This window comes from Gambusia affinis, linkage group LG22 (genome assembly GCF_019740435.1).
Source record: "Gambusia affinis linkage group LG22, SWU_Gaff_1.0, whole genome shotgun sequence".
NCBI lineage: Eukaryota > Metazoa > Chordata > Actinopteri > Cyprinodontiformes > Poeciliidae > Gambusia > Gambusia affinis.
In genome coordinates, this window is record NC_057889.1 from 15,550,423 (window position 1) to 15,575,758 (window position 25,336).

The 25,336-nt window shown below is 39.9% G+C and overlaps 2 protein-coding genes across 10 annotated transcripts in view; both read right to left on the bottom strand.

The window, feature by feature from the left end:
* Positions 1-1,033: 1,033 nt before the first annotated feature.
* yy1b (YY1 transcription factor b) lies at positions 1,034-9,336 on the bottom strand. 2 transcript variants are annotated; one of them, XM_044106006.1, is made up of 5 exons: positions 6,601-9,336; positions 4,833-4,983; positions 3,642-3,702; positions 3,039-3,197; positions 1,034-2,146 (listed from the first exon to the last, which is right to left on the bottom strand). In XM_044106006.1, exons 1-5 carry the CDS (start codon positions 7,145-7,147, stop codon positions 1,964-1,966), a joined length of 1,101 nt encoding a protein of 366 aa, XP_043961941.1. In that variant the 5' UTR covers positions 7,148-9,336; the 3' UTR covers positions 1,034-1,963. The 2 variants fall into 2 exon arrangements, with proteins under 2 accessions (XP_043961941.1, XP_043961940.1); XM_044106005.1 differs by having other exon boundaries at positions 4,833-4,995.
* Positions 9,337-9,611: 275 nt separating this feature from the next.
* evlb (Enah/Vasp-like b) overlaps positions 9,612-25,336 on the bottom strand; it is a 38,452-nt gene continuing 22,727 nt past the window's right edge. For 7 of the 8 annotated variants that reach the window (XM_044106000.1, XM_044106002.1, XM_044105996.1 and 4 more), the window contains 12 exons: positions 22,893-23,061; positions 22,331-22,508; positions 16,620-16,689; positions 13,581-13,648; positions 13,196-13,437; positions 12,988-13,085; positions 12,368-12,407; positions 12,112-12,163; positions 11,939-11,996; positions 11,775-11,835; positions 11,482-11,539; positions 9,612-10,009 (listed from right to left, as the gene is read on the bottom strand). In XM_044106000.1, coding sequence (XP_043961935.1) covers positions 9,972-10,009; positions 11,482-11,539; positions 11,775-11,835; positions 11,939-11,996; positions 12,112-12,163; positions 12,368-12,407; positions 12,988-13,085; positions 13,196-13,437; positions 13,581-13,648; positions 16,620-16,689; positions 22,331-22,508; positions 22,893-23,061 — 1,132 coding nt within the window. In that variant the 3' untranslated portion in view covers positions 9,612-9,971. The remainder of the gene's footprint in view (positions 10,010-11,481; positions 11,540-11,774; positions 11,836-11,938; positions 11,997-12,111; positions 12,164-12,367; positions 12,408-12,987; positions 13,086-13,195; positions 13,438-13,580; positions 13,649-16,619; positions 16,690-22,330; positions 22,509-22,892; positions 23,062-25,336) is intronic. The other variant, XM_044105997.1, reaches the window with a different exon arrangement.

Here is a 25,336-nt window from a genome sequence, read left to right on the forward strand (position 1 = left end):
CATGTTTAGGATGTACCTGCAGATTCCAAATGATGCCTACTCAGGGGAGAGCTGCTCCAAAACCTGTAAGATGATTTTTTTTCCTTTCTTTTTTTTAAAAGTCAGCCTTCTGGCTTTAATTCTCTCGACTCACTGCGTGACATTTCCATCTCACCACAGCGAGTCAGTCTGCTCCACCTGCTGCTACACAACTCCCAAGAAGGAAACTTTGATGGATGCTTTTCACCGACCGGTTGTCTTTTTCTGTGAGGATTTTTGGCTCCATTTTGGTTTAGTATGCGTCAGTCTAAAAGTATCGACTCCCATTCCATTCAAGCATTTAAGAGTGCAAAAATACACTCTTGAAAGTTTTTTTTGTAGTTAGCCATTGAGCTAGTAATTACTAGCCATGCGTGCCATAACTTTTTCCTCAGATATATTTTGTTTAACAAGGTTGTTTTTTTGTTTACATGTAATTAAATTCCTTTCTTCTCTCAACATGCCACATACATTTTTTAGAACATTTTTTTGAAACTACCATCATGTTGTGACAGTATAACATGAGACAAACTTCCCTTCTACCTCCGGATGGTCCTACACTCCTTTGTCAAAATTACTAGGGAGCAAAGGGGAGGGTGTGAGAAACGTGTACACAAGAATGATTGACAGCACCAAGATGCACCTTTTAGCTCTGACTGGTTGTTTCTGACCAAAGAGAAAAAGGCAGAGGAGCTAGATTTTTCACACCTTATCCGTCTCATGTTACACTGTCACAACATAGTGACAGTTTTTAAAATTTTTTTTTTAAAACTATGTTGTTGAGATAATCTACATATAACAGTTTAAATAACTTTTTGAAAAATCTTCCTCCTTTGTGACCAAAGCAATTCCAATTCCAATACAACAGAAACGCGTTATATTCTCACGACTGGAGAAAAACAGTCGAGAAATCCTAAACAGAGAGCTAGTTCACCCCTTACCGGTGACGATGTAAAGCGCTAGTGTGTCTACTTAGAAACCCCTTGTAGAAGACGCACAGAGAGAAACTGTAGCGTGTAGTTTGACAGTTGGAATGACCCATTTTATTGTGGGCAGTTGAAATACATGGGTGTAAATACCAACAAAAGGAAGATAATGGCTGACTTCTGTACATTACATTCTAACAAAGAAGTGATGGTCTCGCAGTTTACCACGTACCCGTCAGGCCCTTCAACGCGACCGCCGCCGAGTACGATTATATTACTCATTCATCTGTGTTAAGACAGTTAATATAAAATATAAAGCAACTCATGACTAAAAGTTTAATTGGTTAACACTTTAAATCACACCTCTATCTATGTCTACTTAATTTTAATACAGCCATACAATACAAGTATACAAGGTTATTCTGTGGTTAGAGAAAAGTACAACCAAAGATGGTGGAAATGCAAACATACCGTTGGTTGTTCGACTCCTATGTGTGATTCGGATGGAACGTGTCATTGGTATGATCTTATAACGCAGGGAAACAAAAGAGAGAAAAACTGTTTCGCTAAACACGGCCTGAGACAAGTGTACAATATGCACACTTGGAAGGAAATAAAAGCAAAACTAAAAGTATTAATATATACCACGGTTTCTCTGACTTCTCAGGTAAAAATAAATCTCTGATGTTTGTCCTTGGGTTCCATCTTCTGGTAGCAAAGTGCCAATAGAGAAATGGGGACAGGTGGCTGGGAGGGTCTTCTCTGTGTTCCTCATCCAACATGACAGCAGGGGAAAAAAAAAAAACTGAATTTTTTGGGGAAAAGAAAAACAAATTAAAAAAACAACGTAATTTCAGTGTTTTATGTCTTTTAAACTGTCAGACCTTTTCGTTTTCTTTGTTTAGGTTTTTATTTTTTTATATATAAATCAATGAGTCTCAAGGTTTTCATCACGTCTTCAAAAGAGGTTTTTTTTTTTTTTTTTTTGCCTTCGTGGCTTGACGCTGACGAACGGGCTCTCATTGGTTGTTTTTGGCTTTGGCGTGTGTGAGAATGTGAGACTTCAGGTTGGTAGACTGGGCGAATTTCTTATTGCAGCCGTCGAACGGGCACACGTAGGGCCGGTCTCCGGTGTGGATCCTCACGTGCGTGCGCAGGTTGAAGTCCAGAGAAAACCTTTTCCCGCACCCTTCGAAGGTACACTGGAAAAAGAAAAACAATATTATTAATCTGCTGATACAGGGAAGTCCGTCGACTCTGATACTGTTTTATTGTTTAACTGTAATCTTCGGTGCACTCAGTACAAATTGATGTGATAAATTACTGCAAAGTAGTAACATGATCTTATTGCTCATTAGCTCAAGATGAGCTTTTAAGTTAATAATGTAAACAGTGTTTCATTAAATTAGCTGGGTCTTTGCAGGTTTCATCAACTAAACTTTAAGACCATTCTGAAAGAATTTAAGACATGTAACATGACAGAAACCTACAAAAACAATAAATAAACAAATCATACGGGTTGGTAATACAAGTAAACTAATGGCGAAGACTAACACCTTCCAGCAAACCGACAGTAAATTTGCGTATACTTACCCATGATTGACGAAAAAAAAACCTCACTAGATATCTAGCGAAGGGATATTGGCAGCTAAGTACCGTTAGCTGCAACCGCCTCGAATATCAGAACGTAGTGAAGGTTCAATTCAAATTCAAAAATAGTTTATTGATCTTAAAAGGGCAAATAAATGTTTGTCCAAGACTCAAACTTTCGCGTAACAGTAAAGTCCCATGAGAAGAAAGAAAACAACATAAAACATATTATCACCTTCCTAAAATAATGACCCAAGGGATTTTATAAAAAAAAACAAAAACAAAAAAACACTTTTGGCAAAAAGAAAAAAATGGCTTAGGCCATTATTTTGACAATATGAGAGTCCTTCCTTCCACGGTAAACTTTAAGACATGTGGTCAACGCATTGAAGGCCAACTTATGTATTATAATGAATTCAAAAGATTTTAAGGCCTTAATTTCAGACACCTACGCTTAAGACTTTTTAAGGATGTTCGGGCACCCTGCTTAGTCCTGATACCGACCTGAAAGGGTTTCTCCCCTGTGTGGACGAGCTGGTGGCGCTTGAGTTTGGAGCTTTCGACGAAAGCCTTGCCGCACTCTGCGCAGACGTGAACGCGGGGTCCGTGGGTATGCAGATGCTTCCTCATGGCCGAGTTATCCCTGAACATCTTTGTGCAGCCCTGTGTGGGGGGGATAAAAAGGAAGTACGGCGCTGAGTTGACAAATAACGGGAGGTTCGTCGGAGCGACGGTGTCAATATTTTATCGATGTGCGAGCGGGGTTATGTTTCCTTTCATACAAATGTCAGCGACAAGTGCTCTCAGCATTTTGTCGAGCTTTCGGAAAGAGGCTCTGAAAAGAACAGAACAACAGATCTATACCGCGCTGAAGAGGCGATGCTCTGCTAACAGCCCGAACGAGAAAGAGCAGAGCAAAGAAAACCATTACATTAGCGGCTGCAGATAAAGCCTGATTGTAATTGTGCATCAGAGCACTCCAGTGCCATCAATGCTTTTCAATAACCTTCAGTAAAAAAAAGAGAGCAACAGGCAGAGCTAAACCTGTGTGAACAGTGAATTTCATTTCAAAAGGGTTCTTGAGAGAGGCAGCATCTTTAGACTCACTTTATGAGGACAGGCTATCGTTCGGGGAGCGTCGTCTTCTTTCACCTTCCTGGGCTTCATTCTGATGGGAGCGGAGGGGAAAATATACGGTTTGAAAAAAATAAGGACAGACAAAACCATTCTGTTAACAAAAGGTTTTAAAGAGAAGTTTAATGCAACTTATTGAAGTAGAGATGCACCAATCAATAGGCCAAAGATCAGAATTGGCCGACTCCCCCCCCCCATGAATCGACTCTGGTCTGTTCAGCAGGTCAAATAAAATCAGATAAAAGATAAAAATAAGAATGCTGGATTAATTCTTTGTTCTTGACGGTTTCAAAACAAACCCCCCCCTCCTCCCCTTATCAAAGAATATCTCTATAGAGGAAAACTAAAACTTGGAACTGGGGAAAAATTAGAAAAAGATTGATTGTTGCCTAAGATTATACCTGCTGGTAAAAGAACCAATTCAAGAAACTTTCTAAAGAAAATTCAGCCATGGTGTTTTCAGCTGAGCCAGTGCTCAGTTCAAAACATGAGAACAAACTTTATTTTAGACATTAGTTTATTGTGTGTTCATACGATTAATTCAAAACTGAAACACAATGGACATTTTGAAATGTTTCTCTTTTTAACATTTAAAAAAGAACAACAAAAAAACCCCGCAAAATGTCCAGTGTACATTTATCTTCCCGTTTGTGAGAATTGTAAACAAAAACATTGGTGCTAAATGTTGAGATTAAATAGTATCAAATATATATTTTAAATATCAATCCCCCTCGCACTCTACTTTTGTAAACATGCAGTTGTGGCCTGTCTAAAATTAACTCTATTTGCACCGCCTCCCTCATTCTTTACACATTAGCATCTTTGGTGAAACATCTATATGTGAAAGTAGGGTTGTATTGTGTTGTATTTAAAAATAAAAACACAAAAACAGACTCTGATCATGTACCACGTTGTGTGCACCATAAATTTCACCTGACAGGGCTTTTTGTTCATCTAGCCAAACCATCGGATCAAAATTAAAAGCCTCCATAATATAACTCAAACAATTCTAAGTTCATATCTGAAATGCAAGTTTCGACATTTAAAACTGAAGCAACAGAAAACGGCCTCTTCAGCAGCTGCCTGCTTATTCACGGGCTCTGTGTTGATAGCGCAAACATGTCTGTTTACCGGCGGGAGCCGCTGACGCAGAGGCGCGCTCACCTGGCAAATTCAGCCAGCTGTTTGGGGTCTGAGAGGTCGATCCCCGGGATGCCACCAGGCGGCAGTTTCTTCCCCGTCATGTACTCGGAGTAATCCGGAGGAGAGTTCTCACCGACGATCTGCTCCTCCACCACCGACTCATGGTCAATGTCTTTATTGTCATCTAGGAACACATTACAGAGACTGAACCGATAACATATTGGTGGAACCCTGGCTACAAGCCTCGGGAGTCGGAGAACATCTGCTACAGCATGCAGGCCACCTGATTATGCTAACAAGCACTTCGGTGCGGCATAATTAGTGAATAACATGAATAGGTTTATCACTTCCTCACTCTTGTAGTAATCACAAAATTGCAGTTTGATATTACACAATAATTATACTTACCACATTGTTATTTTGATTTTTTTAAAACCATTAAACATGATTTTATTAAAAACAAAACAAAAAAAAACTAGAGTGCATTCTACTAAGAATTGCATGAATTCCACCATAGCATTCAAATTAAAAGTGCTGTAAATGAGAACTATATACACAGCAGATTAGGGGGTGATTATTTAAATCAAATTGTTTCACTAATTATTTGATTACAGATTGATAAAGATTTTTTTCGCACAATAAAAAAGGCCCGAGCAACAGTAAAATGCTGCATTTAATGAAATGCCTGAGCAAAAATCAATATTGCTTTCTGTTCAAAATTGTCCGTTTTTAAGTGCACCATTTCATACTTAAAAAAACTACAAAACCGAATTTGTTAAAGTAAATGAATGACAAAAGCTTATTAATTAAATTGCAAAACATCACAAACATTTTACATTCTCTATTAGCTATGTAAGAGTAGTTGTTTTCACTATTTTAATACGGGCCTTTGAGCACAAACGCCACAAAGTTTGCAAAGTAATGAGGCATCTTAATTATATTATTTTTATATTTTATAAATGACATTTAGCGTTTATTTCCATACTTAACATTCGAAACTTTTAAAACACTGCTAGGTCAGAAAATGCATTTCTGTTAACATTACTCTTCACCGGCCAGCAGAGAGCACTAAAAATAGAGTAACACATGAAAAAGGTATGGCTCTCACTAAACGGGCTAGACAACTTGTTTTAACAATGTGTTTTAACAAAACACCCATAGCTGTTAAGTACTAGCTATGGGTGTTTTAGAAAGATACTTATATAAAGCTGACTGATTACTGGCTGCTGTGTCCCTTTGCACACCGTTGCTTTTAAAGGCTTAAGCTAAAAGGAATGGTTTACTGTCAGCCGCAGGAAACCAGGCAAAGCTAACGGCTAAATAATATACTCAAGAAATAGTTCGTAATTACACAAAAATCGTATATATAAAAGTTAAACCCGAATTAACACAGTCGCCTGGAGCTACAGTGGCTATAATTGCGCTGAAAGTGCGCCACAGTTTTGAGGCCTGCAGATACGTTAGACCCAGCTCTCTCCCGACCCGCAGCACGGCCGCCATCTCTGCCCGGCCGCGTCTATCGCCATCTTTTCGGGGCCGCCGCCATACTTACGAGTCTCGGGGAATATGGCGGCGCCCAGCAACACCTAAAACATGGCCTCCCTTCAAAACAAAAACATTTCCATATGGTATAGCAGGGTTTTTAATCGAAAAACCGGACTAAACGTCGCTTTTCACAACAGCGCGACGGAGCACTCCAGGAAATAGTCTGGTGCAGCAGGACAACGCCCTGGTAATGAGGCCTCATTGCAACGAAGCTTACAGACACTGTATGGCTAAAGTTACTTACCCGATGCCCACATTGTAACAGAAAATTCTCCCTCCAGAGTCTTTATTTGCACCTGCTTTTGTTCCCATTTTCTCCCAGCAGCGTCTGGGCCGCTTAAATAGCTCTTTTTGCCTGCTTTCTTTCCACCGGTGCTGCCTCCTCGCTTTACCCGACCCATCGAGCTCTTTCCAGCCACAGTCACTAAAGTCTGCTCGATGTACTCATCCTCGACCCCAGGTGCTGGCACTGGGATGAGGATCTGATCCTCGAATCCAGCCCCGCCGTCCGTGTGCAGGTCTGAATCGTCTCCGCCGACCACCTCCTCCCGGGTCTGGACCAGGATAACCTCCTGGTGGTGGTGGATCGAGCTGGGGTCGTCCGTGACCAGCGGCTGCAGCGCAATCATGGGCTGCCCGTCATCATCGTCGTCGTCGTCATCCCCGCCGACCACCGTGGTCTCGATAGTCTCCACTGGTATCGTTTCTACTTCTATTTCGTGCAGCTCCACGATTTCGGCCGGCATCTCCGAGCCGTCTGTCTCAATGTACAGCGTATCTCCGGATGCCATGTTGAAATCCGCCAGTTTGCCTCTCTCATTCACGCCGTGTTGTGCTCCTTGTTTTTGGACCTCACAAACACTCTCACACACACCCCCCTTTGGTCCGCTCCTGCCTCCGTCTCCTCTCCCTGTTCTTCGATAACAACTCTCCTCACTGCGTTCCAAGCCAGTTCTCGTCGCCACTATGCTCTGTCATAGGCAATCATCGCGAGATTTCGGTGAGCTAAGTGAGAACGGTTTTGCTGTGGCATGGGGTTCCAGTCTTGTGGATGTAAAAAAAAAAAAAAAAAAAAAAAAACAATAATAGTAATTTCCGACGAGTTTTATGATGTTCATAATTCATCTAAGAAATATATGTAAATAAAGTTAACTTGCTTGGCATGTTGATCACACTTCACATCTCTCATTTGACGTAAATAAAAAAGTTTTTTATTTTATTTTTATTTAACTCTTCTGATTCCCCATGTCTGAAATATTTTTTTTATGTATTTAATTTTATATATATGTAATTTATGCTTATCCGACATATATATGCAGCATGCCAATAAAAATGATCTCTTTTAATCAAAAAAACATAATCATAGTTAAACTTCCAACGATTTTAAAAATCTTCCTCTAATTAAGAGTATGGAAGACCATAAGTGTCACACATTTAATAAAAAATAACTAAATGCACATATTTGACAATTTCATGAAATCAGAAATGGATAAATTAAATACACCAATAACATAATAAAGATATTTTTGTATTTTAATGTTGAGGTTTATTGTACTTTAAAATCACATATTCTTTAAGAGTTTATTACTTTGCAAAATGTGTCTGCACTTTGCACAGTGCTATTATTTAAACGTTACTGTTCCTTATTAAAGAAACCATAACACCTGACTGCTTAATTTGCACAACAAGATAACATCAGACCAGTTACGTTAACAACCACATAGTTTGCGCCACTCACTTGACCCATCAAATTACTCAGGGTCAAAAGTGTCCTAGATGAATAATTTACTGATTAATTACTTTATTACATCATTAGAAAATAAAAAATAGATGTAAATACATACATTTAATTAAAGCTATACTCAATAAAATGTATTTTTTGTTACAAAAACATTCATTTTGTTGCACAGCATCATTTATTCGTCTGCCAGACTAACCCCTGAAAGTCAGTGGGTGGAGCTAAGACTGCTAGTCAAAGGTGATTGGTCTGAAGTGCACGTCAGACCAATCAGATTTTAGGATCCTTTAGTTCATCTTTCTGGCTGTTTAAAGTTTCATTATCTCTGCACCCGCATACACTGTATAAAATTAGCAAATGAATGCTGAAATAACTAACATTAAAATATGCCTTTAATATATTTAATGTTCAAATGATTTACGCAATTATTTTCTTGCAATAAAGCATGTAAGAAAATAATGGCATACAAATAATTATGGACACACTTGTTTATTTATTTCTTGCATGTTTCCAGTTTTACTCAAATCACTAAGTCACTTTTGGCCCTTCATCCTGGGTTGAGTGTAAAGCAAAAACGTTTTTCAGTCTGACGTTTGTATTTGGCTCAGGTAGCCCATTTCTTTATTTACATTTTATGCAAGTTAACTGTGTGCTACTTCATTGTAACTGTTTTCAACCTTAAATATTAAAGACAAAAAAGGCGAGTGGCTCAGTTGTTGCCTTCATTCATGATTTGCACCAGGTGTAATTTTGCGATCCCTTTTTAATCACCAAAACAAAACGCACAAAAGAACACGACACTCTGATTTATCCAAGACATTGTTCACAGTTTTATTTGAATTCATTTGAAACTCATTTTGTTTTCCCCCCTCCTCAAACTAGGAAGCACTTTTGTCATAAAGGGAGACAGTAAAATGAAAAATACTTCACCGTATCTTTGCAGCCAATAAACATTTTTTATTAACAACATGATCACAAATACTCTGGTGTTTTGTTTTTATTTATTTATTTATTTATTTTTTACCTCAGAAGATTGCATTATCAAAAGAAGTTTATTTTTGTTCTTGGTTTCACGTTGTAGGCTATTTTTCTTCGTCCCTTTTTTTAAATTTTTTTACGTTTCTGTGGTGGCTCAAAATGTACTTGGTGTTAGTGAAAGGAAAAAATAACTAAAAAAAAAAATAAGAAAAATTAAACAGAATTATAATATTTCAGGCCAGGTGGTGAAAAGCAAAAAAAAAAAAAAAGGGGGGGCTGCTTGTGAATGTATCTCAAACGAAACTAAATATAAACAATCTATAAAATACAGAAAAATCCCCCACTTACATTGATGTGCAATAAAATATTATCGTGACTATCACAGTACTGTCATCATTTCTCCAATATTACAGTTGTTTTATTCCATCTCATTTTATCATTAGAATGATAATGATAATAATAATAATAATAATAATAATAATAATAATAATAATAATAATAATAATAATAATAATAATAATAATGGAAAAATTATATTAACAAAAAAAAATGTATTAAAAAAAAACAGAAAAAAACAACAACTAATAAAATAATTTTATATTTCATAAATTTCCTTTGGACCAAAGGCAGAGGAGAGACGGGCAGACAAACAGACGAAACATGTTAACAAAACGGAGCAATCAGTGCGAGAATGTGGCCCTTTCACGGTAGAAACAAACAAACCAAATGTTACGCAGACGCGGGCGAGGCGTTACAGTAACAGCGCCGCATCGCCGAACACGACGAGTGAATGTCACAGTTTGGGCCTCTGTTCCTGACTCCTCCTCCTCCTCGTCTTCAGGGCCTCAGCAGCGGCTGCAGGGGGCAATGGTTTGCAAAAGCGATTCAGCTCTCAAAGTTTATGTCGTGCTAACTCGACTGAGTTCATTTCTAATGGCTGTGTGGAGAGAGAAGACGGGAAAATAAGTTGGGGTTAAACCGCAGGCAGGTAGGTTACTGTAGAGACAGATACAATTGATTTTAAAGGGACATTTCTCATGTTTTGACACGGGACGTTATGTTCAGTCAGCATATTATGACCTTGCTCTCCGAGAGGTTTCAGTAAAAATAAAACCGTTTCCCTCGCATCTGGAGATGTAGTGAGACTCAAAGGAAACTGCTATTTTACTTCCAATCTAAAGAAGAAGAAAAAAATCCTACCTGTTTATGGAAACGCTCTCTAATAAAACTCTACACCACTGTAATCACTGCTTGACTTTAGGCATCTATGGAACAATGTTTCATGTGAAAACATGTTGCAACATGGATGCTGACGCAGTGACAAAAATCTGCTAGGCTTGGAGAAGCAGCTAACTTCGGCCTCCAGGAAAAACAACATCTCTAATTGTTCTTCTTGTTTTTCCCTTTTTTGTGGTCTCACGATTCTCAGCTTTCTTAAAAATCCTCTTAAGAAAAATGAAACTGAAGCACTTTTAAAATGTATGCTTTACTATTTTTAGTTTGTCAGACAATCAAAAAAAACAAACTATTGTTGGTAAAGACAAGCGAACGCACCATTGGGCTAACACGCCTATATTGCTCTTCAGGATTGTGGAAAATAACGCTATACTCATCTTAACCTGTCCATATCTGGTGTCGATGTAGTTATTTTTTAATTAATTAATTTTTTTCCCACCAGGGGTTCCTTCCGTGGGCTCCAGTGTCCCCCACATGACAGTAGGCTGACATGAAAGGGGGAAGGAGAGGGGGGAAGACATGCGGCAAATGTCGCCGGGTCCGGGAATCGAACCCGCAACGGCTGCGCCGAGGACCGAAGGCCTCCAAACGTGGGTCGCGCCACCCCCCTACGCCATCACAGCACGCCCAATGTAGTTATTTTTAAAACTTAAAAATAGCTACAAATAAGGCTGGATGAGGACCTAAGTCTGTGTTGCCGTGACGCTCAGTGGAAGGACGATAATGGAGATGAAATCAATCTCCAAATCTCGCTTTAGCAAACTGGATCAATGGGAAATACACTGAAAAATTGCAAATACCTCTGCAACTTTTACATGGCTTTACTAAAATGTGCCAATATAACAGGTTCAACCAATAATTCAACATTATTGGTTAATTGCCCATATTAATTATGTATTTATATAGGTTTCTCAAACATGTTATACATTATTTATTGCTCATTACAAATGCAGAATTTCTATCCAACTACCACAACTCTGCTCAAAATGACATCTGTTTGATTTTATGACATGTCTTACTGCAAGCATTCAGACCAATCTATTTGAATTGTTGCTTTTACTTTTCTTAGTATCTAGTGCAACCTAGTGGTTACAAAAGCACATAAGCGGTTAGACTGGTGCAAATCAACCGGGTGTAACATTCCAATGGCAAGGGTGTAAAAATGAAACGCACCATCAATGATTTCATCCTTCACTTTGTGCAGTTCGCGGAAAACCTCGTCCAAGATTTCCTGTAGAACAAGAAATTGACGTTCTCTTTATGTACAGTAGAAATAGAAGTTCACAGGAAACAAATGAGAACTCGTCACGTGATCGAGGTGAAGCATAGATTATCAGTTGGCATTTAAAAGTATAAACTGTGGAGAACAGACAGTTTTTCCTGTGAATATAAACCAGCATGTTTAGCGTTGCATCGGTTCTGCCTACGTGCTGCCATGCAGTTTGAGAAGTTCGGTTTCACCTCACCTGCTTCATCCTGTCGAGGTCTAACGAGTCTGCGTCGCTGACACTTCCTGCTGTTCGTAACCTGTGGGATAAAATATGTTTCTTTTTTTTAGGAAATCGTCTGTTCCACTGACAGCTGCTGTTCTGTTTAGGCCTCGTGTGAAATGAGCTTCCCCGGCTCTCACCTTGAAACCATCGACCTGTCTGCAGAGTTCGCTCGGTCCCAGGGCTTTTTCACACCGTCTGTGTGACAAAAGCAAAGTGTGATTTTTATTTTTTTTTATTTCCCCCCCCTGCTGCAGGCCAATCAGATGATTGGCGAAGGAGCAGCTTGTGCAGCTCTAACATTGTTTCCTACCTGTGGAGTTCTGCGCACCCCGAGTGTTGGGTGACGAAGAGTTTGCATCATCCTGGGGTAAAAGGTGGGAGGAAAAAAAAAATAATATGGCTTTTCCGCTTTGATGCACTGAAATTACATTTATTCTCATTTAATTCAGCAAGTACTGACAAAGGACACCGTTTTGATAGTGTAATCACCACCATCGTCATCAGGCGTACAGCTTTGACTGACATTTTGAACAATTTCAATCCAGCACTGCCGCTCGTCCACTTACGTTTTGGCTGTCGTCAGGCTTCTCTGAAGCCGCTTTCCTTCTGGGGGAAAGAAGAAGCCTCAATTAAGAATGACATATTTCACCTAAATAAATTAAATGGCAATTTTGTTTGTCAAGCAGACTGTGGACACGGAAGACAGAAAGAAAGGACGATAGACAGATAGATAGAAGGAGAGAAAGACAGACAGAAAGAAAACTTAATTTTTTTTAACAACACATTTACTTGTCGATGACAAGGCATTACGACATCAGAATTTTACGCCCTAAGAAGCATTCACATAAACGCAGAGTTAAAATCGAGCTGGCCATCAACCACAGAACACGCAACACCACTGAGAGAAAAACTCAGTCAGGACATCACCGGAAAAAAACAAACACTTTAACCACTAAAGTCAACATTGTGTCGACTTTTTCCTCAGTAACATCACTTATGTTGCGATTGTTTGAGTTTTTGCTCCAAATAAATGCAACAATTTGCAGTAAGCTTCTTTTTTTTTTGTATAGACTACACCAAATATAAATGCCACTTGAGACCAATGAATTGAGAAAAAAAAGAGAAAGGAAGAAAGATAGGGAAGTAAAGAAAGAAAGAGGATTTTTTTCGGGTGGATTGCGCTGACCTTCGAGCCAGGAGAGCGTTCATCTCCTCCATCAGTCCTCCACTTCCTCCACTCGTTCGGTTGGCTTCATTCTTGGTACCTGAAGAGCCGTCCTCAGGCTGACACACAGAACTTACTTTAGACGGCTCTTCGATCACGACCAAACAAACAATTCATCGTATGTGTCATAAAAAAAAACCAAACAAACAAACATGAATACACGTCTTACCCTTTGAACACGGCGAAGTTTGGCTCCAGCGATCATTGCGGCAAGGCCGGTTGGCGCGGGGCCCTCGTCCCCCTGGCTGCCTCCTCCCATAGGCAGCGGAGGAGGAAGAGGAGGGGCTGCCCCTGACGGCGGCGGGGGGCCCGGTGGTGGCGGCGGAGGGGGAGGGCCGCCCATGTTTACAGGTGGAGGTACTACAGGTGGAGCTACGGAGAGCACAGCAGGGTGGCCTTGGAAAGGAGAACCTGCAAATATCAAGTCAAAGGTGAAGAAGATGTTTTATTTACCTCAGGATGCTGCTAATGATGGCTTCAATTCATTATTTTGTGTGTGTGTGTGTGTGTATGAGTGAGAAAGCAGAAACTTCAAGTGTCCTGGGTGTGTGTACCTGAGTTGGAGGACCGTCGTTCCCGCTCCATGTGCGCCTGCATCTGCTGCTGCTGTTCCATCATCTGCCTGAAGGCAAATGGAGAAAACACAGCTGCTAATTTAGCAACCGCAAAAAAAACAAAAAAAAAACAAGCAACCCCATAATCGTTCAATATTTGATTCAATTCCAGCACCGAAACAGCAGAGACAACCACTTCACACCAACAGCTGAGGATCTTTAGAGCTCAACTCAAACCTCTTGAATATTTTTTTTCATGTTTCACTTTGCTCCAGTTGAACAGCTTTTCAGCTTTTGCAATTAGATTCAATGCTTGTGCAAAAGAGAGGCATCCCCGTAGCATGATGCCTCCACCACCATGTTCAACTGCGGGGATGGTGTTTTCAGGGTTGGTTTGCAGTTGGGCTAAACTCTACTGACTTTGATGAAGACAATAATGGACTGAGCAAAGCTCCACAGGGTGTTCCGAATTTGGATTTTTAATTTTCTTATCTCAGATTTAAAGTCTCCACTACTTCCTCCCTGACCGCCACGATGCTGTTGTTCTCCAACAAACCTCCAAGAATAATTTCCCGGTCCATCTATTGCTGATTTTGTCCACCTATATCTTTTGATGAGTCGATTTAATGTGAAGAAAATTATATGTATCTTTACCTAAAGCCACATTGTTTTGGCACTGGGTTGAAAAAACAAGTTAAAGATTAACAACTAACACATAAATTATGCATTTGAAACAAAACAGACGTTATTTAAAGGAGCGACGCAGAAGTTTTTTGAATATGTCCAGGTATTTCTGCAACTTCCTGATTTGGGTGTTAAAAAAAATGTAATAAAATCTGTTGGCTATTTAAACAAGCAAGATGCTGTCTCTACCATTCTGGAGAAAACATTCATTTAGGTGATTCAAAGCCTCCAGGTTCCTTTAAATAAAAGGGAAAACATCTGCCAGCCAAGGCAACGCTCTCCCCTTCATCTCCACACAAAATCACATTTTCATTCCCTCTTTTTGTGACATGCGCTCTTTTATAATGCACAAAGCAAATATATGTCACACCCCAGGAGGGGAGGGAAGGAGACAGCTCGTGGGGAGGAAGCAGAGTCATCCAGCCGTGAGTTGGACGGGAGACGGGCTGAGACAGCAGAGCGTCTGATGTGACAGCAGAGACAATCTCCCGCCACGATCGCAGCTCCGACCCTGGGAATAGTTCAGCGGACATGGGATCCACTCCATTTTCCACAGTGTGTGTCCCTCTAGAACCTGGGATCTGGCGTTCGGATCAGCCAGCGAGCTGGGAAACTGAAACGAAAGAGCCAGTTGTGCTTTTGCAAAGCAAGAGAAGAAATCTCTCATCCGCCGATCCATCTTTTTTTACCAATTGCGATTATCATAAGCCGATGGCGGTGCACGCAGCAGAACCCACGAGCTGCAACTGTTTCAGACGTCGGCGCCTCAAATGTCACAACACTGCTAAATTTAGCCAAGAATCCTTTCTTCCTTTCCAGTTCGGTTTTCTCCGTGTCACTCTGACTGTTTTCCTCTCCTCAGGAGACGGCAGCTTCCTATTAGCAGAGCAGAGCTGCAGCATGAAACACAAAGCTGAGGAGATGTCAGCAAAATCACATCTCAACTCACTACTTCAGTTTGTTGTGGTATCAATATTTTTACTAATCGTAACGCAAAAGCTGGAGTCGCAGGTACAGCTCGAGTGTATTTTAGATCAACCCTTTTGTAAACCAGTGCTGGTGTCTTGGTTCAGTGTAACTGCTCCCGTTTAGTCTAACGTCTAACATAAATAACTGAAAGGACGAGTGTGCATAGGACATGGACGGATAACCTGATCAGGTTTTAAGCTAAGTAACTGCGGAGGATTGAAAGGAAGAATCAACAGTTAAAGCTGAATGTGTTTATTAATAGTTAAGAGATTGAAAATGTTTTATGATTTGATTCTTCTGACCAAATCTTGACAATATAGGACGCTTTCCTGCCCATATCCAGGGGCTTCATGTTTCAGTTTGTCATAGATACAAAATCTGATGAATCTGGGAAGATTTTGAGTCCTTTCCCTGAAATATTTTTCAAACCTTTGTCTCACAGAGGCACCTGCAAAATAAACCATCCAAATTTACTTTCCCACTTAATATAAAAGTCATTTTATTTTCTATTCTTTATTGCCAAATGTCATAGCATGACGTCCAGCTCAACAGATTTTGGGACCAGCTGCAAAAAAAAAAAAAAAAAAAAAAGAATTCTCTTTATTTTAAATAAAATTTGTATCATGTTTAAGTTGGTAAAGGAATCTTTTTATGTCCCTTCCTTGTTATCCTTTCTCTTTTTTAAAGGTCTCTCTTGTAAGTAATCTAATTCTTGATTAAAAATGGTTAAAATATGGCCGCCACATGGCTACGGTGGTCCTGGATTACACTGCTTCTCTTTCCAGTCAAATTATAGCTCAAAAGAGGCCACTGGTGCAAAACAAAACAAAAAAGAAAAATCACCTCTCTGATGTCCAAAACTTTATGTAGAAAGATGCGTGAAATTTTAGGAACGCTCTAGCGTCATGCTGGGTGATTTGAATTTATTTTTAATTAGAAAAAGACTTAAAAAAAAGGGGCGGAAACACACCTGAATTTTTCTGACATATCTTTTTGCTCTCTCTTTCTGTCGCCTTCCTGTTTTAATAGTGTGAAATGAATCAATCAGCATCTCAAAAAACAATGATAAAGCAAGTAACACGTAAAAAAAAAACCCAGACTCCAAGTTTTCTGTTATCAATATAATCCAGTGAAAGAAATGGATTGTGTAACTTTAACAAGATTTAACAAGACCTGTTTTGATTAAACATGGGGGGGGGGGAAACACACAGTAACATTTCATGCAAGCAAGAAATTTGACTCAATTAAACACACTAATAAAATAGGAGCTAAAAACAAAGTGCAAATTTTATAAGATTTTTCTTTTTGTCTTTTTTTTTTTTTTCCCTCAAGTAGCAAGTCCCAAACCCAGAGGTGTTTATGTGTGTCCGAGTGAATGTGTTTCACCTCGCTCTCTGAGCGTCGATCTCATCCGAAGCCGTGGGGCCGTTCTGGACCTGCCGCTGGAGAGCTGGACCTGCAGAATCAAACCAGAGCAAAAAGGCAGAGAGAGAGAGAGAGAAAGACGGATAAGGCAACGCTGTGCTCGACGATCCATTCCCAGCGCCTTGGATGTTCATTATAATTAGTGCCAGTCAAGACAATTAACCACCCAAGTGACAGGGGAATTAAGCAGGAGTTAACCATTATGTCACCTCTTTGTGGGGTACTGACTAATGCCGGGTGAAAAGCATACTAATCTGCCGTTTAAATGAGCGCAGATTGATCCATCAAGCTCTTGTGAAGGCAAGTTAAACACCATTGGGATGTGCTCTTTGGCTTTTTTGTTCCGCAGTGCGAGACGCCTCGCCGAAGGATTTCGACGTCACGCCAACAAAACATTATTTTGTTCCACTGGGATTTTCTGCAATAGTCCAACACGAAGAGGTAGATGATTGTGAAACGGACGGAAAACAGTCCGGGGCTTCCAGTTCACACGGAGTACGACGGTACGGGGTTTTGGCACAAGAAGACGCAGCCGTCCACCTAAGCCGTCACCCGGTATTAATCAGAGAGGAGATTGCCATTTACTTTCTATTTTACATAAATGGACAGCCTTGTGTCGGTCCATCACATAAAATCTCATTTGAACACCTGGAAGTGTGTGGTTGTACATTAGTAAAAAAAAAAAAAAAAACAACTTCAAGGGGTTTGAATACGTTTGCAATGAGCTGCATCGTAAGACGAAAATGACTAAAAAGTCTGTTTTTCTTTTTACAGTTTGCGCTGCGGGGCCCCTGTAATGTAATCCCCTTAACACCATTGGGGAGATCTACAGATGGAGAACCAGATAGGGTGTGTAATTACTTCAAGACGCGATAAGATGGGAGCAAAAGCCACTGAGGGATTACAATAAAATCAGAGGGATTCATCGTCTTTTTACAATGAAGCCTCCAGTTTGATTGAACTCCCTCAGCAGTGTTATTAAATGTGTCACCGAAGAATCAAGAAGATTCTTATATATACATAAAACGTAGGATGAAGTACGATTGTGATCATTGGATCTCTAAGTGTTTCACAGTTTCTCTTTTGTGATCTGGTGGATTTCTTTTTCAACAGAGCTGTGAAACAAAGCAGAACTAAAAAACGGTTCGCATTCGCCACATCCTGTCCTCGTCTAATGAAAAGTGTTGCTTAACGCAGTAGCGCTGCAGCTTTTCCACGGTCACTACTCTCTGATGGAAGCGGCTTTGGCTAATGGCTGCCATTGATCAAGTAACACAGATACGAAAATAACACGGGCCGAATTAAAGGACGCGAGTCAAACCTGGTGTCAGGTGATTTACCCGTTTGTAGACATGTGAGCACAGTAGGTCTGGTGTTTACCTTACAAACAAAGAACTTTGCTTCCATGTATTTATTTATAGGGAGTCATTTTCTTTCTTGTTTTTTAAGACAGAAACATCAAAACATAGCTCTCTTTAAAAAGAAAAAAAGAAAAAAAAAGGAGTCAGTCTAAAACTGAATAGACCCTCATTAACAATACTTTTAATCCCTTAATTTAATGTCCAACAGAATACGGACACATCAAACGATTTGAAAGTGACGTCAAAACATCAAACGTCGATTGCCACAGTCATCTCAAGCATGTGTCGCATTTTCTCTTAAAATACTCAGGCAAAAAGTGAGTTTTACCAGGCGAGTCATGGACCCACTGACACCAGGTGAGTCCCATTTCACCAGGACTTACAGTAGCTCTTCCTCTTAGTTCTGCATGTTAAGTGTAGCAGAGTGCCGAACAGTTTACTTTTAGATACAAGTACTCAATTAAAGGCTAAAGACTTACTATTAAAACACACACAACATACGAGTTTCTGACTCTTACTGACATGTTCATCATTTTGACGCCCTGCCTGATGTACTCTGCTCTAGTCTCTGTGGCATCTCTCTCAAAAGTATGAAAAAGTAAGGTTGTATGCTGACGACATGCTGGTTTCTTGATTGGGTGTCATACAATGTTTATCACTGGAATATTTTAATCTGCCTCCGTTGGTCCCTTCGACAGCATTTTGATCGAATGCCTGCACATCCCCTGTTACATTTTGAAGGATATAGTTTTCTTCCGGCCAGGACAGACTTCTAAATCCAATATGGCTGCTTGTGTGTAGCAGCAGCTTAGTAATAACTGTATTAAAAAACATAGTGACTTGTTTCTATCCAATTTTCACAAACATAGTACCGTTATGTGAACACGTGGGAAGTGTTTCAAAGAAAAAAATCCAAAGAAATGATGTTGCCTTTATTGCTAATAGCAATTATCAGTTAACTAATCCCATTGTTTTTTAAACAAGAAATTCTAATTTAATTAAACTGGGTTTGATGTTATTCTCTGATCCCTTTTAGCAGTACTAAACCAGCTTTGTCCCAATAGTTCTCTGTTCCCTGCTGCTGTTTTAAACTGGAAGTTCTTGTAATTTTCTCCTCCTTTAATCTTTGTTGAACCAAAACACAATTTTTACAATTTATCTGAGTAATTTATCTTTTTGGCTGTTGGAGCTTACCAACTCTACATTATTATTTTTATTTTTTTTTTTGCAAATCATTGATAGTAATAATTACTTCTTGCAAGTTTGAGAACTGTAGTTTTAACAGATTTAGTTCAGGCTTGAAAATGTTTCTTTGACACAATGTTAGTCATGAGAAGCTAAATAAGAAATCAGAGGACTTCAGATTACTGCTTTCTAATTAGGTAACTATAACATTTATCCAAATGTTTTGACAAATGTCAACTTGGATCTATTGGCATTTTCCGGTAAATAATTTCTGCTTCAGTTCTTCACAAACCAATATTTTATTTTGTTCCCACCCTCCCCCCCCCCCACACACACAAACTCACGCAAACTTAAAAACACAAATCAAGCACAGCTTTTACCACAGACAGAAACACAGCAGACACATTTTGTTTTAGTTTTTACCTACATGACATGCTGAAGAGGAGGAACCGGCCGTAGCAGAGACAGAGACACTGACAGACACACTCTCCTCTGACCATCTCTTGCCTTAAGGTGCCTTTACTCCTCCTCATCCTCACCATCGTCCCCATCCATCACCTCCCTCCCCACGTTTCTTCCTCTCCTCACCTGCCCTCCTATCTACTCCACTGAGTCAACGGTATCGTCTGTCATCTTCATGTAATGGACACCGGCGGCAGCAGCCGCGTAGCGAGCAACTCGGGTTAATGTTTCCAAAGGTCGGCTTTTCTCTACGCTGACCAGTGAAGGTGCACAGAGACCCGGCCTCTCTGAATAACAGGGGCTTCATCTCACTCATCATTTTTCGTTTACAAAATTAAACCTGCTTAGAGTAAGAAATATAATGTATCAACATCACGATTCTATACTTGACTAACTCAGTAATATTTCACAGTAAATGGACGTCTTAGCAGATTTGAATGTTAAAAATGTACTGCATAAATTAACATAAGAGTACAGAAAATGTTGAGAACTGAGAAGTGATTGAAGAGCATCTTTTATTTTTTATTTGATCACTTTTGCTTTATGTCTTTCGGCCACAAAAAACCTTTTACAGCTACGTTTACCACACAATGCTTTTGTTGCAAGTAATTTCATAAAGTCTTAGTCCCAACTACCAGTATTATTTTTCTTAATAACTGAATTATTTGAAATCATTTTTTCAAACTGATTTACAGTCAGATGCATTATATTCATTAAATACACCCAGTTTAACTTAAATGCTATATTGCAAAGCCCTGACACATTCTCGAAATTTGAAATTGCTTGCTTCACAAAGCGAACTGGTTACTGGATACTTTTACAGAAGTGACCAGGTCCTTACTGGTTTTCTTGAATTCAAAGTAGAAATGTAACCTTTAACCTCTAGAACCCAACGGACCCACCGGTGGAACCTCTAGGGTTCTAGAGGTTAAGTTCCCTGGAAAGTACAGGTTTCAATATATTCTGCCATCTTTTCGTTTTCCTCAGTTTGAGCTAATTGTTCTAGAGGTCCTAGTTATTTAAGCAGAAAAGCTTGTAAAGAACTAGCTGTAAATTAATTCAGATAATTTACATTTTTGTGGTATCTTATTTGAATTGAATCAAATCAAATCAAGATGTCTGTGTGGGTTTATTAAACTCGACTCATGAAGTAAATCCATCACAAACTCAATGAAGACCCAAGGTCACGTTTGAACCCACCTCACCACCAGAGGGCGCAGTAGACACACAAGTTTAAACAGCAAAGAAACATGTTTATAAAACTCTCGTATTATAGCATTCATGCTAGGTCAATGAATTTATGTCTTCTTTTTGCTTCCAGTGCAAAAATGCGGCTATAAAAATCAAACTTACTCATATTGTGCTTTCTGTATAGTGTGTACATGTGTAATCTCTATCGGTGGCTGCTGCCACTCGAGCCTCTTTGCGCCGCCGCCCCACGTCATTAGGCAGATGAAAAGGTCCGCTCTCTAGCACGGGACCCAGGGGAGATCTTCTCAATGACTCATTCAAATTAAGAGGCTGGAGGGGGACGGCGGGGGACACACACTGCTGCTGCTGCTGCTGCTACTGCTGCTGCTGCTGGGGAAATGAGTGGCAAGCTGTGAAAGTCACTCTGTCTCTGTCTCTGTCTCGTTCTACTTGCCCCTCTCTCTCTCTCTCTCTCTCTTTCTCTCTCTCTCTTTGTGACTAACTCAGGCATGAATAGAGAGTTACTGCAGGACAAACTGCACATCTTACATGTTCATGGTATGCTAACGAAGTGTTTTAAAAATAGGACTTAACTGCAGCTCCAATGAATCCCTGATGACTCCCAGTATAACCAAACCTTGTACCAATGTTCTCAATTGCACTCTGTTCTGTTATGTCAATAATAACAAACCCATTAGCCAGAGTTTGCTAGACTTAGAGGGCACTGTTGGCTAACTCAGCTGCATTTTGACAGCTACTATCACATTTGAACAGGTTGCTCTGAACTGCTTAGCTCAGCATTTATGGCCCATTTACTGAGGATGCTGTGTCATGATGCAGGCAGCAGTTAGGAGATGTTCTAGGAGTTTCACTGATCTATGCTTAAGGTTTCAGGATATTGCTGATAGCAAATAAAAGAGTCTTCAGTCTATCATAAGAGAGATATAACAGACTAAAGAACTTGTGTGCACTTGAAGGATAAAAGTGGAGTCATTTCTAGTGAAATGAGAGCCACGTGCGAGAATCAGCATGAATCAGATTTTAAAATAAAGCTTTTTAGTATCTGTGTGTCTCCATGGCGACGTATCTTGAAGCCATGAAATCTTGCAACGACCAAAGCCACAAAACTGCAGCATTTTAAGACTAAAAACTATCGCTATAGTTCATGCTAGCACAGAAAATAATGGGCTATGCTTTTCTATGTAAGATAGAACAGCTTTCCCTATTTGGGGTAATAAAGTTACTGTAGACAGTTTTAAAATGTGTTTTTATCAGAAAACCAACAATTCAATGTGGTCCAACAATCGATAAAAGTCTAATGTTTCCTAACTTTGTTTTGTTCAGACTACTGATTCCTAGAATGACATCCATCCTCCAGGATGAAAAGTGCTCAAACAACAGTTCATCTGGGCACCGGCAGCGAACCCATCTGAGTGCAAAGTGCATGTGTGGTGCAGAGAGGGGAGACCACACCTCCATCCTGAGCGCTGAGTACGTTGAGGGCGAATAGCATGGCGTTGGAGAAGGTGGTGGCCTCCTCCTTGCTGGCAAAATTGAGGCCGTAGACCTGCCTGGCGTCCCTCCATTGGTGAAAGGTCGGGGTGGCTTGGTTGTACTTGAGGCCTTTCACTATAGAGTAGTTGATAACCACCTGCAGGAAAAAGAAGAGGAGAGGAGTGGAAAGAAAGCTATTTTATGAGCAACAACAGAGGAGTGGGGAGTTAAAAACAGAGAATGTAAATAATCTGGCCAGTACGAGTTTCTAAAATAATTTCAATCGAAGATCAAGAGTCCAGAGCCAAAAAAGTCTGACTAAAATAAAAATGGTGTACTCCACCACTGCAAGAAAAGATACAACAATGTGGATCAATGTACCTTTTCCTTCTTTACAAACACATGTAAATATGCATCCATGTATCTACAATACAAATATCTACGTCACAGCAATTCAGAGGACTCTCTCAGTGTGAGTCCAGGACGGTCTAAACGTGTCGCATTCCTCCCGCAGCGTCAGAAGCGTCTCTCCCCGGGTTACCTGCTGGTCTTGCAGCTTGACGCCCACCACTCTGAAGGTGTTGCTGGCAGTGTTGTGGTAGATGTTGATGCGGCTGAAGCCCTGCTGGCCCGGCTTGATGGGGACCCACTTCTTGCTGGTGTCGTCGTAGACCATGACAGAGGCCCGCGCCTGGCAGATACTCTGCTCACTGGCAAGGACAAAGGGACGGAGAGAGGAAGGAAAGGCTTAGGAAAGGAAAGGATATTTAAGTGCTTCTCAGTCTCCTTATTGATATGAATGAGGCTGAATCTAATTTGGGAAGATTCAGAGTTTTCAAGGTCTATTTTGCCCCAATGTCGTCGTAGGGATTACAAGTTGTAGGATATCTGCCATGAGTGTAATGATGCAAAGGGCAACACTTCCTAGTGATATTTGTAAGCAAATAAAACAGCATCCAATGCTACTAACAGAGATTTAACATTTTGAAATATCTCAATTTTAAAATTGAAGAGGTGTCCTAATCTCTTCCTGACCAAAACAGGCATTTTTCTAAATGAAGCTTAGTTTTAAAAAGTTGGTTGTAACTGTTTGGCTATATTACTTATCCTTCCAAGCATTGTTGAAGCCAATAATTAAATATCCACTTGTACCAAATATGTTGGAAAAATTAACAGGCTCTTGACAGGTGTCGTAATTACTTCACATCACTGCGTGTGAAAAGAAGAAAAAACAAAATAAAACACTGATTCTCTCAGTGCCCCTTTTTCATCCAGACATAACATCTGCTAAGCAGAAATATCAGGGGGATTGGGTCAAACAGAATCACATCCCTGCATTAAAAACTCTTATTTTGACTAGGATTTAGTCTCATCTCGTCTCCACTGGCGAGAGCAGATTTAAAGTCTGTTACGGTTAAAGCTACCAAAAGGATAAATAAATAAGAAATAGCTGAAACCCGTAGTTTTCTAGTAAAGAGGGAAGACAAGAGCAAAAGTTCTTGGCTTCATAAACCTGTAGCCTATGGTAAAGCTGTATGGAATAAATGTGGATAGTGTGTGCCAATAGACTAGTAATAACCACACTTATTTACTTATATTACTATCGCTATATTAGTGTCTTTTCCATATCTCTGTGTTTCCATGATAAAAAAAAACATTTCATTAAAAGCTATAAAGCAGGTTTGAGGCTACCTAAATGGTCCAAAGTTTAGATCAGGACTGCATTTTGGTTCTAAAAACACACAAAAAAGTAAAAAAAATAAATAAAAAAATGGCCACTTACAGCTTACTTTCTCCATAAAATGTGAATACGTCAAAAACAGTTCTTATAAATACATGGAACCGGTTAAATATCTGAGCCTATTTCATTGGATTACTTGCAATACTTCAAGCGATGATTGAAAGTTTCTGCCACTCACAGGTCAGAGAGATTTGTCTTTAATAATTTGAAATTAAAGTGTTGGACCACTTTCAATAGTCCTATAGAGTCTGCTTTTTTAACATATTTCTCCCAATAAATCTGTAATCAAATCTGTCCAATCAAATAGTGAATGCAGTGCAATTAAAGGTCTGGTTTTTAAACATTTAAATGTTTAAATAAATAAATTTAAAAATGGCTGGTTTTCACCATTTTTGTACATCTTTACCGGGCTTGCTAATCAATCTGGAAGTTGCTTTGTGACTAAAAAGAAAGCACAAGCTTTAAATTGAGAAGAAATAATTTGGGTTTTCATCTCTAAATAACAAGAAAAGCAGCTGAAAAACACCCAGGACCAGAATCAAGCACAGCTCATCTCCCGGCTTACACCTCGCCGTCTCCTCGTTAGCGCACTCGAGTTCGGGCTCCAGCAGGGCGATGATGTGTCTAATTTATCTTGGTTAAGTCGCCGAGTCCATTCATTTATTAAACAGCGCTCGAAGCAGCTCGTTCCCAAAAAGAAAAAATAAGTAGGCACCGTGGGCCTGGAAGCATGAATAAATGCGGTTCTTGTGCTAAAAGAGACTGGAGGTGAAGAAAAATAAGAGACGAAGCAAAACAAGAGCGTTTGATTCTGACTGACGGCTACAAACACAGACCGGAACGCTTCGTGTATTGCTATACGAGTGCGACGTTCAGCAAACTGGTGTGCAGAGCATGAATAATGAATTAAATACTTATGAATTTACCATGACGCCGCACATTTGTGCGCTCGCACATGCATGTGAACTCAAGGCCCGGCGAGTTTAAACGCCATCATCCGAGATCAGTCCTTTGCCAAATGGTGAAACAGTAAAATCGAGCCTACTGGGACAAAATCCTTTCCTCCAGTCAGATATTCAATAATAATAATAAAAAAAAATCTCCTTTGCATAACAACAGTTTTGAGCAAGCGTGTTATTTTCCGGTCTGGATTAAAACGTAATCTGCTTCCTCCGAGAGTCTGAATTTGAGGGCAGAGGCGACGATGACGCCCACAGGCCACGCACACACCGCACGATGAAAGC

What these genes read in the sequence shown, in the direction of transcription:
- yy1b (XM_044106005.1), bottom strand. Translation starts at nt 7,147, where the DNA reads ATGGCATCCGGAGATACGCTGTACATTGAGACAGACGGCTCGGAGATG. An exon ending in CAGCTGGCTGAATTTGCCAG is followed by an intron (nt 3,703 to 4,832) that starts GTGAGCGCGCCT and finishes CGCTCCCATCAG; the next exon opens with AATGAAGCCCAGGAAGGTGA. An exon ending in CAGGGGAGAAACCCTTTCAG is followed by an intron (nt 2,147 to 3,038) that starts GTCGGTATCAGG and finishes TTCTTTTTCCAG; the next exon opens with TGTACCTTCGAAGGGTGCGG.